Source organism: Haliotis rufescens, unplaced genomic scaffold (assembly GCF_023055435.1).
Source record: "Haliotis rufescens isolate VD_foot unplaced genomic scaffold, xgHalRufe1.0.p SCAF_38, whole genome shotgun sequence".
NCBI lineage: Eukaryota > Metazoa > Mollusca > Gastropoda > Lepetellida > Haliotidae > Haliotis > Haliotis rufescens.
In genome coordinates, this window is record NW_025964090.1 from 3,760,554 (window position 1) to 3,779,686 (window position 19,133).

General features: G+C 39.4%; 2 protein-coding genes across 2 annotated transcripts; one reads left to right on the forward strand and one right to left on the reverse strand.

Annotated features, from left to right (window-relative positions):
- Positions 1-9,605: 9,605 nt before the first annotated feature.
- On the reverse strand, positions 9,606-12,391 carry LOC124113792 (protein unc-93 homolog A-like). The gene is made up of 3 exons (XM_046474310.2): positions 11,291-12,391; positions 10,500-10,767; positions 9,606-10,071 (listed from the first exon to the last, which is right to left on the reverse strand). The coding sequence occupies exons 1-3, from the start codon at positions 12,134-12,136 to the stop codon at positions 9,743-9,745; spliced, it is 1,443 nt and encodes a 480-aa protein (XP_046330266.2). The 5' UTR covers positions 12,137-12,391; the 3' UTR covers positions 9,606-9,742.
- Positions 12,392-13,228: 837 nt separating this feature from the next.
- LOC124113793 (protein unc-93 homolog A-like) lies at positions 13,229-18,691 on the forward strand. The gene is made up of 4 exons (XM_046474311.2): positions 13,229-13,331; positions 14,426-15,291; positions 16,370-16,637; positions 18,361-18,691. Exons 2-4 carry the CDS (start codon positions 14,437-14,439, stop codon positions 18,585-18,587), a joined length of 1,350 nt encoding a protein of 449 aa, XP_046330267.2. The 5' UTR covers positions 13,229-13,331; positions 14,426-14,436; the 3' UTR covers positions 18,588-18,691.
- The last annotated feature ends 442 nt before the right edge of the window (positions 18,692-19,133 follow it).

A 19,133-nucleotide genomic window follows, 5' to 3' on the forward strand; every position in this document is an offset into this window, starting at 1 on the left:
CATGGCAAGTGAGAGTGATTGATTGAGTAGCTCACTCCACTTTTAGCAATTAATTTTTCAGCAATATCACGACGGTGAGACACAACAGTGTGCTTCACATATAATTCCCATGTAGGAATCGAACCAGGGTTGAGCATACGGTGTAACCACAAGACTACCCCACCACCCTTTGAAAGTGTGTTACGATCTAAATAGTAAAATGTAACAAAGACATAAATTGTTACGCTACTGCGGTAAACCTATTACGAATTTTAAGACAATACTGCGATAAAATGTAATAACTGTATTACAATAAATTGTCACGAATGTTATTCGGTAAATTTTAACAACTGTACTGTGGTAAATTGTAATGGCTGTACTACGGTAAATCGTAATAACTCCACTGTGGTAAATTGTCATGACTGTATTACAGTTATTGTAATGGCTGTACATTGGTAAATTGTAATAACTCCACTGTGGTAAACTGTAATGAATGTACTGCGGTATATTGTAATAAGTTTCACTGTGGTAAATTGTAATGACTGTACTACGGTATATTGTAAGTACTGCACTCCGGTAAATTGTAATAACTCCACTGTGGTAAATCGTAATTAATATACTGCGGGTTATTGTAATAACTCCACTGTGGTAAATTGTATAACTCCACTGTGGTTAATTGTAATGAATGTACTACGGTATATTGTAATTACTGCACTCCGGTAAATTGTAAGTACTGCACTACGTACGGTAAACTGTAATGCATGTACTGCGGTATATTGTAATGACTGTCCTACGGTAAATTGTAAGTACTGCACTACGTACGGTAAACTGTAATGAATGTACTGCGGTATATTGTAATGACTGTCCTACGGTAAATTGTAAGTACTGCACTACGGTAAACTGAAAATGAATGTACTGCGGTATATTGTAATGACTGTCCTACGGTAAATTGAAAGTACTGCACTACGGTAAACTGTAATGAATGTACTGCGGTATATTGTAATGACTGTCCTACGGTAAATTGTAAGTACTGCACTACGGTAAACTGTAATGAATGTACTGCGGTATATTGTAATGAGTGTCCTACGGTATATTGTAATAACTGCACTACGGTTTATTTTAATGACTGTACCGCGGTAAATTGCAACGACTGTACAGCAGTAAACTGTAATGACAAATCAGAATTGAGTTCCGTCAGAAGTCATGTCAGAATTATTAACTGCTAAAGTAAAGGAATTGAAGTAACATGTAACATTGAGTTTTGAATGACTTAAATGAAATGTGCTGGTAGTGCTCACTGCCGCGAGAGGAGTCGCCCATTGAAATGCTGTTTGTTGTGTAACGCCTCAGTCAGCAATATTCCAGCTATATGACGGCAAACTTTAAATAATCGAGTCCGGCCGAGACAGTCCAGTGACTGACATCATGAGCATCGATATACTTAATTGGGATACGAAGGTGTTGTAGTTACATGTATGTTGTGACATTCTTGCCCTTTCATGTGTTTAGATAAAACACGCAAACTCTTTTTTCCGTTTAGGATTTTAAACACAATGACATACAGTTAGAATTAAACGTGACTTTTCTGACAAGTTCTGCGCCCCTCGTGGTTTATTCTCCCTCCAGTGTTTTATTGTACGGTAAACAGCGACCACGAATCGTTTATTTCTTATATGAAATATCAACATTATGCACAGCCTCTTTAAGGATGATGATAAAATGTACAAGCTTTAAAAATATTTACCCGTATTTTAATAATGTTGACTCCCTGAATAGAATCCGACCTCGGCAATGTCGGACAACTTCATTTTATACACAGGTGGGTATTTCCCGCATATTCTCACAATCCTCACATCAGTTACCTATACGTTTTGTCCCAATACCAATTTTCACATCTCTCCGCTTTTGGATGCAATCGTTCGGCCATTCCGTCCATGTGCGATGTCAAGCTACATCTGTGGCATGGGGAACAACTCACTAGACAATCACCTCTCCAAAATAACGTCGACCAAAATACGACGTTATCAAGTTGCGAGCGCATGTTCGAATCTCCAGAAATGAGGTCATGATAGAACAATGTTTCATCGCGTAGCTATCTTGTATACTGTGATGATGTATAAAAGTGTTGATATCAATCTCCTTATCGATTTTTAAATAGTTGCATATCATCACAACCTGACAGTGATTCATAAACACAACCGCCTCCGTGCTCTAGTGGTAGAGCGTCCGCCCGGAGAGCGTAAGGGCCGGGGTTCGATCTCCTCCCGCGTCATACCAAAATACGTTAAAAGATGGTATTTGTTGTTACCCTGTCTGGCGCTCGGCATTAAGGGGCTAAAACAAGGACTGGTCGGCTCGAAGTCAGTATACTGTGTCTGAGTGGGGGTATTCATGTTAAACTGTGACATTGTATCTAAGTGGGCTAGCACTATAAATCGGCATCAGTCCGGACTAGAACAAGCAGCCACACACACACACACACACACACACACACACACACACACACACACACACACGTGTGCATGCACGTCGCTATATAAGTGCAATAATCTGGGACGCGCCGTTTAACCCCATTTAAACTCATCTCACCTACCTCATAAACACATGCTCATATATATGACATTCGGAATCGTACAATAGCAGATATGTCTCATGATTATGGAAAGGGCTTTGTCGCTTGAGGGTGTAATACCACAAATATAGGTCACATATCTGGAACTCGTTGAAAACATTACTATCTGGTCGCACACTCAAGACTGCCTGTTATCGGTACGGCCTACTTTACAATCTTAAGCACACATTTAGTGTTAATAACACTGATAACATGCCCACATCATAAGAGGATAGAGTTAACAAGTCAGGAACAAAGTATGGAATAGTTTACGGGTCATTGTCTCATTCTCGCCATTTCGACTTTTGTTAAACAGTAACAAATGTCGAAGCTGCGCAAAGTCGAGAACGCTGTATTTGACGTAAATAGGAAGGTCTCGTGTTGTTTTCAGATACATGTAATTGTACAAAGTAAAGGCAAGCATGCGATACTGTCCCTTACAGTATTCCATATTGAACGCTCGGATAAATTAGCATTGTAATCTTGTACCACTCTCTCGATGGGAAGGCGGTGGGAGGGGAATGACAGATAAAGGAGACAATATATCACGGATAATATTCCACGTCATTGTCCACACATTTATGTCATTAACTGTTATACTTTATTGACACTCGTCGCAGTCATAAATGAAATAGTGCTCATGTGACGTTTACCGTTGACGCACTCCCTTCAGTTGGAGCTCGAGAAGACATGCTCTTATGTAGGGATTACTATCTGAGTATATGTGTTGAATAAAGGATGAGGTTGGATAAAGGCCCATTTTACACACCCGCAATGAGTAATAATGGCATGAATATTATCAGACGTGTGCAGATGGATGACAACTCACATGTATTCCTTCTTGCGCAGGTCTATGACACAAGATGGCCTATTTTTACCACATGTTCGTAGTTCAACTGCTTTGGGGACCCGTGAAGATCCGGGGCAGTATAGGTCTTCAGCAACCCATGCTTGCCTTAAAAGGCGACTATGCTTGTCGTAAGAGGCGACTAACGGGATCGGGTGGTCAGACTCGCTGACTTGGTTGATGCATGTCATCGATCCCAATTGCGTGGATCGATGCTCATGAGGTCAATCACTGGATTGTCTGGTCAAAACTCGATTATTTATAGACCGCCGTCATATAGCTGTAATATTGCTGAGTGCGGCGTTGAACAATTATCAAAAAAAACAAAAACCACATGTTTGTACCGTTATAGTCAAAATCTTCTAAGAATATCAGCTTGAGTTAAGGATTTATTCATAGTAAGTAAAATACCTCATGAAAACCGTTAAAATCTGCATACACGGAACTCTGCTCTAAGCAGGGATTTCTTATGATTATGGGGGGCGGTCGGGTAGCCTAGTGGTTAAAGCGTTCGCTCGTCACGCCGAAGACCCGGGTTCGATTCCCAACATGGGTACAATGTATGAAGCCAATTTCTGGAGTCCCCCGCCGTTATATTGCTGGAATATTGCTAAAAGCGGCGTAAAACCAAACTCCCTCTCTCACTCTTATGATTATGGAAATGGTTTGTCATTTTTATTTATTTGATACACAGTGTATTTATTATTTGTGTCTGCATATAATTGGTAATACAATTCAGAATCTTCAGTATAAAATGTGTATATATGTTATATTGGACATTCCCGAGAATTGTGATTCTTGAAATGTTCAATATGCAAGTCTGAAAGGCACTTAAACCGGTTACAATGAACTGTACATGTTATTTGTCAAATCAACTGGAAATGACTAAACATTGTATCTTAAGGTTATCAACGATGAATTGAGATCTCCAAACGTCCCTTTTCCTCAAAATAAAAACGAAAGGTCTCATCAAAATTCAAAATACAGATTTATTTAATAAATTAACAGTACTGGTATCAGCTGGTATCATCCATCACTGATTTTCAGTGATCCATTCATATTGTTTTCGCTCCTATTTAGCCTGTTGCCCCCAATGGAATATGTTTGGACGGATAGTCGAGACTGGTTATTCTCTGGCGTTGACGTTTTATATTTAGCATTTCCAAATGTAGAATGTTTGAGATTGTTGTTGCTTTGGGTGTTACTCTTGTTTTTTTCTCTGTAACGTGTTGTCCTCTTGGTTGTCGCTGGTGCAGTCCACCTTCGTGCTGTTTGTCTAATCCGTGCCAATTGTTCAATGTTTTAACTGTTTGCGAAGCGGCCCATAGCAACATCTCGTCATTTCAAAGTATTGTTATAAATACGCGAAAACGTCATCCATTGCTCATGAGGTTTTACGTGACGTTATTTCAACAGAGATCGACTGAGTTGATACCTTTAATAGTAACACCCACATTGTTTCCACATACTTTTAGAAAAAAGTCTCTGGGTAATAGATTAATTTACGGATTATCAGTCCTTCGTGAAATGGTTTTGAAAGTCGCCAAGGTTCTCAGCTTACATAATTAATTCACTCGGGACAGGCAATCAGTAATTCCTCGTATCCGTAGGATATTTTGTGATTATTCATTCTTTGTCCATTTATCAGGGCGGTGACACGTGAGGAGGGGTATAAACTGTCTTTACTGGGTCACTATTGTCACGTATGGTTAATGCAAAGTCATGCTCAACCTTTGGGTCATAAGGTACAGGTCGCTTTATAAATCTAAAGATGACAGTGGGCGTTTTTTGCGTTCACTTACCAATTCAACAAGGCCATATCCGAAGTAAAAGTCAATTTATCGTCGAAATGAACTGACGATGCCGATGAGCATCTTCTTCAAGTCATATTGTCAAGGATAATGCTGTTTATTTGTCACATGAGAAGCGATTTTTTATTCCCATTTTGTAACAGCTCGCGTTTTCCTTCCAGCAGCGTTATTAACTATGACATTGTGAAATCGAGGGATACATCATTTAATGTACATGCTTTTATGCCTTGTGTAGAAAATTGGCACACTAATATGTGAAAAATTATGTTGTTTTCTTCAATAATTTTTATTTCAATATGTGGTTATTAAAAATGTTGATTAGACAGACAGACAGGTTTATTTGCATTAAAGGCCGCGTGACCTAAATTACAAAACTTTTTACATCATGATTTGCGTTACCACATGAAGATATACAAACTCAAATTAACAAAATTACTTATTAAGCGGAACCGTTCTTAAAAGTTGTGTTAAGGACTTGGTAAATGGCAGTAATACATTCATATCTGACGAAGTACATAGGCTTTTAAGTGAACAACAGAGCTTGTTTGACAATTTAGGTAATAACAGCTTACACTCGTCTTCATGATATTTACAGACATATACAACATGAATTTCATCTTCAATAGCGTTGCAATGTTCACACAGAACATTATGATCGGTCAATGTTGATACACCCTTACGTAGATGCTGCACACCAAGAGAATTATAGCCATTTCTAAACTTTGTTAATGGACGTTTGTACTCCCAGGGCATTTCAAGAGATAAATATTTTTCACAATCTAACAATGATTTCTGGGTTTTATAAAAGGTTAATACATTTGAGTCTAAGGAGGCAAAACTGTTGATTATAGGATTATGTATATGTCCCCCTCGTACATCCATAGTAAAATGGTTGGTTGGTTTCTTGTTTAACGCCGCACTCAGACATATTCCAGTTACATGGAAATATTTATATGTAAATAATCGAGTCTGGACCAGACAATCCAGTGATTGACCACCCGATACCGTTAGTCGCCTTTTACGGCAAGCATGGGTTGAATACAACGTGTCATAACAAATTGTGAATACAAAGTTTGACCACAAAATGTGAATACAAAGTTTGACCACAAAATGTGAATACAAAGTTTGACCACAAAATGTGAATACAAAGTTTGACCACAAAATGTGAATTCAAAGTTTGAACACAAAATGTGAATACAAGGTGTGAATACAAGGTGTGAATATAAAGTGTAAATATAGTGAACATTCACCGTCATGTTATATTCGAACATGAATTGAATGATTGAGATGTGTACATAGACTATTTGAGAAAGAGCTGAATACTCTCTTGACAGACTAGCAGCATCATTAATAACAATCACTGGGTGAATTTTTTTCCACGATTGACATCATCCATTTTTTGTTTAACGTCGCGATCAGCAATAACCCAGGTTTATGACGTCGGCCTATAAATCAATTTATTCGCCTCTTATTACAAGCATAAGTTGCAGGGGAGTCCCTACGTTGTCATACATTTTATTCTGGGATGAATGCCCCAGATAGTGCAATGAACCTGCGGACAAAGCCTTTTCTTCTTATCAGCTCGTACATGTTGGTAGGCGGGATGGTACTTCATACTGATTGATTTATATCACCTATCATAAAAAAATAACATACAGTTTCTATATGGTCTGTGTGCCCTGGATGTCACTATCTCAGATATGCCTCCTTAATGCTATTCAAGGCAGGTGTGTATGTGTTTTTGTTTGTTGTTTAACGTCGCACTCAGCAATAGTCCGTCAATTTGGAAGTGGCCTGTAGGTAATCGTGTCTGGACCAGACAAACCAGTGATTGATGTTATGGGAAACGATCCACGCAGCGATCAACCAATATAGTCCATGAAATCTTACATTACAAAATACCCTCCTCTCCTCTAAAATTAAAAAAAGATGCTGATTTCATATAATTGTCCAAATGATGATTTAACATGACTAGATTTGATTTTGTATATCTATTGTTTTCATAAAAATATATTCATATATATATTCCCCAGTCACGGTGCAGGACTATGATCGACCGGGTCTATCCATGCTATCAATTTAAAATCTCCTGTTGCAATCATAGATTGGTGAGGGACCTAAATTGACCTTTGTTACATGTCCCAGATAGCAAAGGCTTACATATACCTACGGTCACCAAACTGTCTTCTTATCAGGTTGTGCGGGTTGTTAGGCGGGGTGGTACTTCAAACTCGATGATTTATATCAACATCCAGGTTACATAAGTACAAACTGTTCATCCGAAGAAGTAGAGGGTGAATAACATGTCTTACTTATAGGTGAAACGTATTCCCATTTAAGGTATAAATGTCTCCCCATGTTGCAAGGCATTTGTAAAGACCGTCTGTTAATGATAAATCTGCTAAACTCTGAAAATCCTGATATGATCCATGCTGTTTCTGTATTCTTAAAACATGACTGTATAATGAGGAATGTGTAACTAGATTTAAATCTAATCATGTTCATCACGTGACAAATGTTAATATCCAATCTGCACTGTACTATGGGTCCTGGTGCCTACATTACTGAATAAACTGTCTGTCTTTATATTTTTCACATTGTCCGTGTGTGGTTGATGCTCCTGTCTCAAATATGTCTCTATAACTCTCGCCAACAGTGTTTATAACTTCGTTAACCCAAAGTCACTCTCTCACTGCATCTATCGATTAAGATAATTACAGAAGGCCTATTTCAGGTTTATGGACATGCCATAGATTTGTTAATGGGTAGCCGAAAAAGAATAACATAAGATTGTGCCATTCGGGTTAAGAAAAATGAACTGATTGTAGGCATAACTGGTTAGCCTTACCACTGTTGTCTTCCAACAGTATACCCTGCCTTGCGCATACAAAATATTGAGAACAGATGACCTTCACCTTGAAAATCTACTGTGCCATATAGAACCTGGGTCAATTATGTGTGCCAATTTTGAACTATCAATTACCATCTGTTGATTATTTATATGATATGCAAAATCTAAATCTAACATCACTTTCGTTAACTTTCTTTTTTTGCAGAGTATACATTAAATGTGAATGGACAAAATAAATATAAAAAGGATGAATGTATATTTTAAAAAACTGTCTGACAGTGTCCTTCTCATTGCACTTGTAACAAAACGGCTTCAGTTAATTTATTTAAGGCAGACTCAATAGTGACATCGACCTTGTTTGTATCGACACTCTATTTGTTGCAATATACGGTACAAGTGCACATTATAATTTCAACAGCGATGTTTACACCGTTGTCACTGGTGCTACACCATGGCTGTGGAATATATGGTTTTTTTTATAACTCAAACCATCTAGATTATACAAAACCAAGTCTAGCCAGATCTATTACAGAGTCAGTTTTTAGGAAGACAACAACAACAACAACAACAACAACAACAACTTCAAGAAACACGATAATCTGGGCTAATCCAACACCCCGGATTATTATCATCAGAGTGAGTGTGCTTTATATTGCAGGGGACGCCCAAATGGGCTTCCCCCTATGTACCCATGTGGAGAGTCGAACCCGGGCGCCCGGCGTTACAAACGAACTATTTAACACCGAGGCTAGCCCACCATCTTCCGATTAATATCAGAAATGAATAAATGAAGAGACAGACAGACAGACAGACAGACAGACAGGAGTTAGTGTACTGTGTCTAAGTAGGGCATTAAAACTGCGGCATGGTGTCTCAGTTGGCTTGCAAAATCGGCATTAGCCTGAACTAGTACTAGTACAGACAGACACACAGAAACACACGCACGCTCGCAGACGTCGCTTTGTAAAAAGACCATATCTATATTGTCCGTTGTGGCTACACCATACTTAAACTGATTTTTGGATCAGAGACCGAACTAACCAACATGAGAATGACTTGTCTGACTTGTCATTTAGTCGTGACAGGATCCCCTAACCGTGAGATCGAATCCTAGATGAGGCAATGTTCATTCATATGTTCTTCACATGATTCACATCATAGGTCTTCAGCAACCCATGCTTGCCGTAAAAGGCGACCATGCTTGTCGTAAGAGGCGACTAACGGGATCGGGTGGTCAGGCTTGGTTGATACATGTCATTGTATCCCAATTGCGTGGATCGATGCTCATGATGTCAGTCAGTGGATCCAGGGCCCCGTTCCACAAAGCGATCGTAGCCCTACGACAGTCATAAGTCTATGTTAAAGGATGGTAGTTACGATCGTCTTAGAGCTACGATCGCTTTGTGGAACGGGGCCCAGACTCTTATTTACACACCGCCGTCATATAACTGAAATATTGCTGAGTGCGGCTTTAAACAACAAACAAACATGATCGTTTAAATATTAATTATAATATTATATGACAATGTACATTGCAAGTTTTTTGTTTCAATGGGTGCTTTCAACTTACGATATTGAATAAATGTACATCACACAAATAATAAGGATGTACACTGTAAGAAGTTGTTCTTTTTCAATCCGTTTTACGAACAGTTCTTATCTACGCTACCATAACCAGCAGTCGGGGATTGGGCCCCTGTTGCTATGGGAATTTTGTGCTTTGAAACTGCTTTGGGTGAATTTCCGGAATTAATTTCAGCAGTTGTGGCGTCTTTGGTCACTTTGGAATAAATCTCCACCCCCGTGTATAACACCATCGCGACGGCAAGTAATGATAGCACAAATATAAGTTTTGTCCTCAAGCAAACAAATTCACTGAGTACGAACGTAACAGTAAATCCGATAGCTTTCCATGTGACAAAGTTGGCAAAGGCGGGTTCCTTGTTGTCGGGGAAGAGCAGAGCAATAAGTGCTGAAAGAAAAAATCAAATTCATTGAACCGTGGAAATATTATACAAGTTATATTGTCTGGTACTCCACAACGAATCCATAGACAAGTGAATGAATTAATGTATTAAATAATACTCCTTAAACCAATGATTCCTTTCATAATAATGCCTGTTTGCTTAAATTTGGATCGGGTGGTAACAATACCCGACTTTGCTGTTTGAGTGCCTTTTACATGGATAGATTGGTAAAGGATTAGAATCATTGTCTTACAGGTCGCTGTGATATTGCTGTAATCTGAAACACTCAAACACCTGAAGGCAGTGATATTAATGCAATCGAATAGGAATAGGCTATATCTTGTCGAACGATATCATTGGCAAATCTTTTAACATATATGTAGACTACATAATAATATTGTTTAAGTTTAATACAATAGAAAGACAATCTTACAGTTTGACTGCGTCTGCCATATGCCTTCCCCCATACCCCACACCATTGGCACCATGAAGATGTATTTGGTGTCGGCTTGTGTGGGTGTCCATAGAAACAGCACGGTAAACAGTCCAGCTTGTGACGAGGCAGCAGCACAAAACAGCAAGTACCGACCAGTGTACTTGGCAACTCGACTGAACAGTAATGCCGAGAGAGAAGTGACAACCCCGTACGTTGCCATGACAAACCCAACCATGTGTATTCCGATAGGGCAGCTGACATAGGACTGTAAAATAAGATTACAACACGAAAGTCGACCTGAAAACATAATACTAATGATGATGAAAGTCTCACTGAAATTTTCGTTCCTTTTCCAACAACTGATCATGAATATCTCTTATCGGAAACGAACATTACTAGAAAATTCTGCGTGAAAAGCCCAAACATTGCAAGAAAGATTTTGAAATTGAAATTTTGACTATGTTTTATTAGATTACCATTTTACGAAATTTGTGTTGGTCAGTCTTCATCCTAATAAACACCTGCACACTTTTAAACTTTAATACAAACAGGGACGAGTTATGTTCTTTCACAAAACACAAAATGATTTAAAAGAACATATGACAGTAACTTCTGCTTTTGAGTTCAGATGACAATTCTAATATAATACGACACATCACAATTTATTGTGCTTACTGACTCTCAAAGTTTGGATAACATTTAACGCGCAAGTTACTAAGTCGATCTGAGTGATACAGAAATGTTTGCACAATACATTGATTTATTGATATATATTTGTTCAATCTTACCAGTGTGTAGTCTCCCCATAGCACTGCTTGTTCAACAGCCTGATACATGATGAACGGAACAAGGAATATCATTTTAGATGTAAAAAGAGTAACGAAAAGAGAACTGAGAGACCCTATTAAGCTGGTGTTGGCACTCCAATTACTTTTGGGCAACGGTGGAAGAAAAAACACCGTGATAACCAAAGCCGTAATGTCAAATGCGAGATATATACCCAGCATAATATACACTTTCTCACTTCCAGGTGTGGCTATATCAGTTCCATTTGAAGCCAAAGGACAAAAACCAGGCCCACAAATAGCTTCTGTTGTGCCATTTGTGTTCGTTCCTGTTTGAAAGACAAGTGACGACACTAAGTTTCCCGGGATCTGGGTTGTTTCATATACCGTAAAGAACAGTCCATTCAGTTTACTGAGAACAGTGTAGGTGGATTGTCCTGTAGAACTGACAAGGGAGAAGGAACACATGGTGGTGTAGATGCTCTGACAAGTCCACAGAACGCCGGACATTGTCCCGAGAATAACGGAAGAAGGAATGAGAGTAAAGAATGCTGGATAAAAATTGGATCCGGTGTAAATAAGATGACATATCCATGACAATATAATTGTATTTTTCACTCCGAACCATCGAATGACAGCTGGGGACAAGATTCCGGAAAAGACAATACATGCATACTGCACGCTGAGTGAAATCGTTCCCAATCCGGCCTGTTGATTAAGGCTGCTCTGTAGATTCTGAATCGCTAAATACGCAGTAAATGCTGCCAAAAAAGATGCTGCAAGCACTCCACAACTTCTCGTCTCCTTCCCTTCGATGGCAGGCTTCGGTTGTTCATATTCTTGGGTCATGTGGGTCGTTGTTTTAGGTGTTGGAGACGTTTGACAAAACTCAAGGATATGTTTCAAATGATTGCAACTGGTGTCTCCGGGAGGATGTTTCAAAGGGATTGCTGACTGTCTCCGGAAGAACTGTTTACACTTGATGTATACATTGAGAGGACAATATCACTAATGCGTCAATGGCGACTGATAGTCAACACTGTATAGAGTAGCCATACCAACATGTACACACTACCTCACACATCTAATCTCTTGAATGATATGACTGTTATCTGTGCCACTCGTGCTTCATCAGTGGGTTTGAGGTAGTTGTCTTGTGGATGGAATATGCATAAGCATGGTTAACTGTACATGTATGTGCAAAACATCAAATTACAACTTCCCAACGCACGTCACAAGAGGCTCGATACATCGTGAGCTGCAATTTATTATCAAAATGATTTAAATACATATCCGTGTTTTGAACCCATTTAAGAACAGATGACTATAGTTAGTGAGTATGGACTTACGCCGCTTTAATCAATATTGGATATAGATATATATATATATAAGGTACTAATACACGTGCACACTATATCGTCTTAATGAGTTGGATTTAATGCTGCTTTATTTCAGTTTATATCATGGCGTGTCAACTTGATGTGAGAGGAAAGCCCGAAGTGAAAGACGTTTACTGCTCTATGGATCCTGAAGGTGCTGTAGGCGCTGCAAAGAAGCTAAAACAGCTTCTCGACATCTATCCCTCAAACGTACAAACATGGGTTGTTTACGTTCTTTGGTCGCTGTTTCAGATGTTGGAAATATTCGCCAAAACTCAAGGATGTTGTTCAAATAAATTTCAGCTTAATACAAAATCCAGAAGAAAATATGAATGAATTCAGTCTATCAATATAATAAGAGGAAAAACTCTAATACATCCAGGAATTGACTGTTCTTCCCGGGATGGTTTTGAAAATCCCAGCTTCGCGTTCATCCCGGAGCAGTATCGCCCCTATTATAAACGCTATCACATAGGACTTTACAAGAAGGATATGTCGATTATGTATGAGACACATACATGTGTTATCAGCCTACATTGTTGTAGATAACTAAATGTTTCGCCGCGTTGTTTCAGTGAGACTCATCCCATCAAGGTACAAAGGGTTTATGTTGATTATAACGCCACTCTACAAATATATGCACTGGCCAGAACAATACAACACGGGTGAGTACAAAAACTTACCCTCAATCAGCCCCCACAAAACAATGATACCAAAAGGGTATGGAATACGATAAATCCTGTTGTCATCATTTTAATTTGAAATTCTTCATTGGTTGCTTCCACGTTATTTGGGCGTTTGTGTACGTTTAAAGCCACACACAGTAATAGTCAAACTATATAACTATATAGTGCTGAATAATCGATTCTGGAGCAGACAAACCAGTGGTTGATATTAAGAGCAATGTAATCCGCCGTCGGAGCAATGATGACAAGCAATAAGCCAAGTCGCCAAGCAAAGGTTCTGGGAAATTATTCTTTAAAAAAATGATAAACCTAATCAAGCTTGATTCTGGTGTATGAAGACCGCCTCCGTGGTCTAGTGGTAGAGTGGCTGCCCGGAGAGCGAAAGGTCCGGTGTTCGATCCCGGCCTCTCATACCAAAAGACGTTAAAAGATGGTACTCGTTGTTACCCTGTCTGGCGCTCGGCATTAAGGGGCTAAAACAAGGACTGGTCGGCTCGGAGTCAGTTTACTGTGTCTGAGTGGGGGTATTCATGTTAAACTGCGGCATGGTACCTCAGTGAGCTAGTACTATAAATCGGCATCAGTCCGGACTAGTACAAACAGCCACACACACACACGTGCATGCACGTCGCTATATAAGTGCAATAATCTTAGACGCGATGTTAGACCCCATTTCACCTCACCTCTGGTGTATGAGACACGAATGTTGTCCTTTTAGTAGCCTGGTAACCTTGACAGTTGATTGCATCTTATCTAGGTAACCGAGAACAAATACACACGTGTCAATGCACATTGAGATATAAAAATATGTATATAGCTACACAGTACACAGGTATTTATTTCGGTTACCATTTATTGTAGTACAATCAAGATCCTGATAGATGAATATTGTATTGTAACTTATCAAAATAATTATCACTCTCTTTAATTTAATTTTCCTTGACCTGTTTTGAAGCTTATTCATATAACTGACTTATAAAATGGCTTGAGAATGCAGATACATACTCATACACGATTCACACATTAGTATTTCATTGACACTTTGTTATCATTAGTCCTTATTGTTAATTCAGGAACATAAGGAATGATGACGTCCGAATCTGAAGACAATGGGAAAGACACAACGATAGAGGGCAAGGAAACCAGAAACTGCTTGATTTTGGCATCGGTCTTCCTCGCAGCATTTACAGCGTACCATGCCCTACAGAACCTCCAAAGCAGCCTTAACGAGGAACATGACCTCGGTGTATTCTCCCTCAGTGCAGTGTATGGAGCTTTCGTATTTTCAGGAATCCTGGCACCGACTGTTATACGATATTTTGGTATCAAGAGGTGTATTATTCTATCATGGGTGTGTCACCTCATCTACACCATCTCCAACTTCTACCCGGCCTTCTACACCTTGATCCCGTCGTCACTTCTCCTTGGGGGCATCTCTGGCTTCTTATGGACCAGCCAGAGCACGTACATCACAGCATGTTCTTATTCCCTGGCTAAAAGAACGTCGCAAGAAACTTACGTCGTTCTCAGCAAATTAACTGGTATGTTCTACTGCATTTTCCAAACCACACAAATACCTGGTAATTTGGTGTCCTCTCTGATCTTGAAACAAGGAACATATGACAATGTGACAACACAGGCTGTATGTGGCGCTGACTATTGCCCATTGTCCACGAACGGCACTGACATCTCGACTCCGGATCATGGAGTCGTCGATATTCTACTTGGAATATTCATTACATGTGATGTATTAGCTCTTGTCATCACCTTGTGTTTCCTGTCTCCTTTACCGAAGAGTGTCTGGATTGCGGAAGCCAGTTTGAAGGACTCGCTGTCCTCCTTCTTTGTGACTCTGTTTACCACAAAGTTCATCTTTCTTGTTCCTTTACTGTTGTACATGGCAGTGGTGGGGGCATTCTTCTTTGGAGATTACACAAGGGTGAGTACGGTATACGTTTACTACGATGTTGGCGGATGTGGACTTCCTATACAGTAAGTAGCGGTTATAACGAACTCAAAGGGACCACTTATTTTAGTTCGTTATAACCGTAGTTCGTTATAAGCATATATACAGCATATATACAACAAATGGCCGGGACTAAAAAATAAGTTCGTTTTTTCAGTCAGTTCGTTATAAGCGTGTTCGTTATAACCGTAGTTTACTGTACTTATATCGAGAGGTCTCGCTGGTCTGGTATATTCAGTGCCATCGTACTCCAACGACGTGGAACAATGTTCATTGTAATAACTACTGGTTTGTCATCGAATCCCCTTCCGCAACCATATAGAAACATGGGGCAGTTGGTGTTGTTTTTAAAAAAAAGAAAGACTCATAACGTGAATACATACATATAAATACAATGTAACATGCAACAATAGCGTGACGTCATATCGTTGTGTCAACCACAGTGAAACACCGTTAATCTTTAATCTTAAACCGAAATTATAACTACATTGTATTGACATTGCTCGGGTAACAATAATTTATTAATCCGGACGATAGCACTGGTAACGGTGCCTTCTCGATTGATGGAATTTCACTGCAATAAAATATACATTTGAAAATTTGGTGAAAAAAATTACAAACATGATCTCAGCGTTACACAGTCGCCGAAACACTGTAAATTAAGGTCCAAAACACAGTTATGATACACGTATAAAATACATCATCGAATCAACATTTCTTTTTGTTTCCTTTTCAACTACCATCAAACCTGGATACTCTCTTTGCAAGGCAGGGGCGGTCGGGTAGCCTAGTCGTTAAAGCGTTCGCTCGTCACGCCGAAGGCCCGGGTTCGATTCCCCACATGTGTTAAGCCCATTTCTAGTGTCCCTGTCGTGATATTGATTAAATTGTGCTGAAAGTGACGTAAAACCATTTTCTCTCACCTGTAGACAGTTTAGACTACATGAGTCTCCGTAACGAATGTAATACAACTTTGGCTGCGCAGCTCTGGTATTAATCATATTTCTGCATTTGCTGAATCTAAAAAAATATATATTTTCTTTTATAATAGTCCTACATCAGCTGCCCCATTGGGATCCACATGGTTGGGTTTGTCATGGCGGCCTACGGAGCTACAAATTCATTTGGATCTTTCGTGTCAAGTCGAGTAGCTAAGTATACCGGACGATATGTGTTATTTGCAACGGCGGCACTCATACATGCTGCTGTGTTTACTACACTCTACCTCTGGACGCCAAACGAGACGGATACGAAATATATAATCCTTTTGCCACTAGCCTGGGCAATCGCTGATGGTATTTTTATGACACAGTTAATAGGTAAGTATTAAGTTTAAAATCACCTAAAATAACAATCAATTGTACACAAAATTACTGATTTTTACTAATTTTCTTTCTGAATTCACCCACTTACTCGTTCGGAAACCTCGGTATCCTTTTGTTACCCTGTTAACGTATCACAACAGGCCACAATTTGCATGGCGTAAGTGCCTACGTCATTGGGGATCGGATGGTCAAACTGTGTTGATTGTGTGTCATCGTGCTCTGATGAGTGAGTGAGTGAGTATGGTTTTACGCCGCTTTTAGCAATATTCCAGCAATATCACGGCGGGGGACACCAGAGATGGGCTTCACACATTGTACCCATGTCGGGAATCGAACCCGGGTCTTCGGCGTGACGAGCGAACGCATTAACCACTAGGCTACCCGACCGCCCCCGTGCTCCGATGATGTGGACTGCTACTCACCGTTTCCAATCACCAGCTCGCTTGGTACAGTTTCAGTTATTATAGACCGACGTGATAAAGCTGTGCTATTTCTGACATGTTACACACTCCATACATAGATTTGTATCTTTAATTACCTGTACACCGTGTTACTATCGAAACCATCAGACATAATGACCTGAGCCATAGTAACCAAACTGTAAGATATCTGCAGAATAGAAAGCCCTAATATATATATTTATTATGCCTCAAAATGAGATTGACCATTCAGAGAGCAGAATTACTCATCCCCCATAAGCCCGTATACCGTCAGTATAAATCTAAGATCGTTGATACTGACCTAATGTGAGACCGTGTACCGTCAGTAACAGCCATCTTGGATTTTCCAACACCCACCTCACAAATTTCACATGGAAATGCTGGTACTGAAAATCGTTATTTGACACTGTTTTGTGTTTTACTATCATTAATTGTTATGTGCAAGGACATTATCTGTTTTTTAGATCACATTCGTGACTTTATCGATAAAGATTATAGTTAAAGTTTTAAACAAGGTTTGACCTCTAAGGTTTGAAGAGTGGTCTCCCTTTGACATCAGCAATGGCTGTCAATCGCTTTGCTTGAAGCACCGATGAGGAAATCTCTGATAAAAGGCAAAATGTGCGATGTGGATACCAGAGAGTGTAAGCTTTTAGGCATAATAAATTCCTTATGATGTCTTGATGGGCCTCGCCCAAATATGTTTCTGCTAACCTAATATGACACCGTATACGGCAACTAAAGACACCATAACTAATAAAACATTCACACCAACCCACAAATATATGTATATGTATATATAAAGTATAACATCTATGCGTTGGTATTTATTCAGTCTCAGAGAGATATTCATATGTTCATTAGGACCCCTGATTAGCAACAGTGGCAAAATTTGTTGTACAATACTAATCCTTTGTCCCTTTCAACCTTATTTAAAATTGGATTTAAAAGCAAGTCAATTACGTATATCCCAGGCTCTAACTGATAATCATACCTGGGACTGTACGAGGATCAGATACTAACATAACTCAAAAGAAAACGTAACAAACGTAAGGATTCCGCGCGTTAGAACACATTAACTTGCCTAGATGGATCAGAGAGTCAGACATGGTGTATTTGTACCTCGACGCTTGGCCCGTTGCTCATGATATCGATCACTGGTTTATCTGGTCAATAGTTATTAAAAGGCTGCGTGATGCAGCTGCTATGTCACTAAGAGTGGCGGTAAACAGCAAGATCCTTAACAAATTTCAAATGTTGCGTATTTCTAATTTCAGCGTTGGTTGCCCTGTACTTCCCAGACAAGAACGAACCGGCATTTGCAAACGTCCACACATGGATGTCCCTTGGTTCCACGCTCACGTTCGCTCTGAGCAGCATCCTCTGTGTTTATGTAAAACTATATACTATGTTTGCTTTGCTGGTAGTTGGAATGGGGATGTACGTTGTGGCGGAGATACTTTACAAAATGGAAACAAAGAAATACCTGAACATAAATGAATAAAAAATAAGTTAATTATACCCATTTTTTTTCTGATAATTTTTTCTATATGCCACAAGCTGCAATATACAGACGTCTGAAAGTAATGAATATTACTGTGCGGATATTGGCATATTACGGGCGCCTCTCACAACCGTTTAAGTACAAAGTGCTTTTGTTATGGTATAATATTTGTACTGATTTCCTGAAAATATAATTTTCATTGATAAGATGAAACGTGTCCTTTTTATTTCAAATACATGTGTACTATGAAATCTAGCTCAGGCTATAGTAAATATATATTCGATTTTCCTCCCCGCCTTCGTATTGTCAAACACCCCGCCTCAATTCATTTATTGTCAAGGCGTTTTGTTTGAGACAGAATATGTTTCAGGCAGCACTTCGAGATCTAACTGTTTTCTTTCGCAGCAATTCGCTGTGCGAAGTTGCGTCCCTTGGGCACACCGTAAACCTATGATCGTGGGTTCGAATCTCGGTTCGCCCCGATTAAGTTTGTAAGCACCCTACCCGTGCTCGTGGGTTTCACCGCACGGTAAACGTCTGAGACCT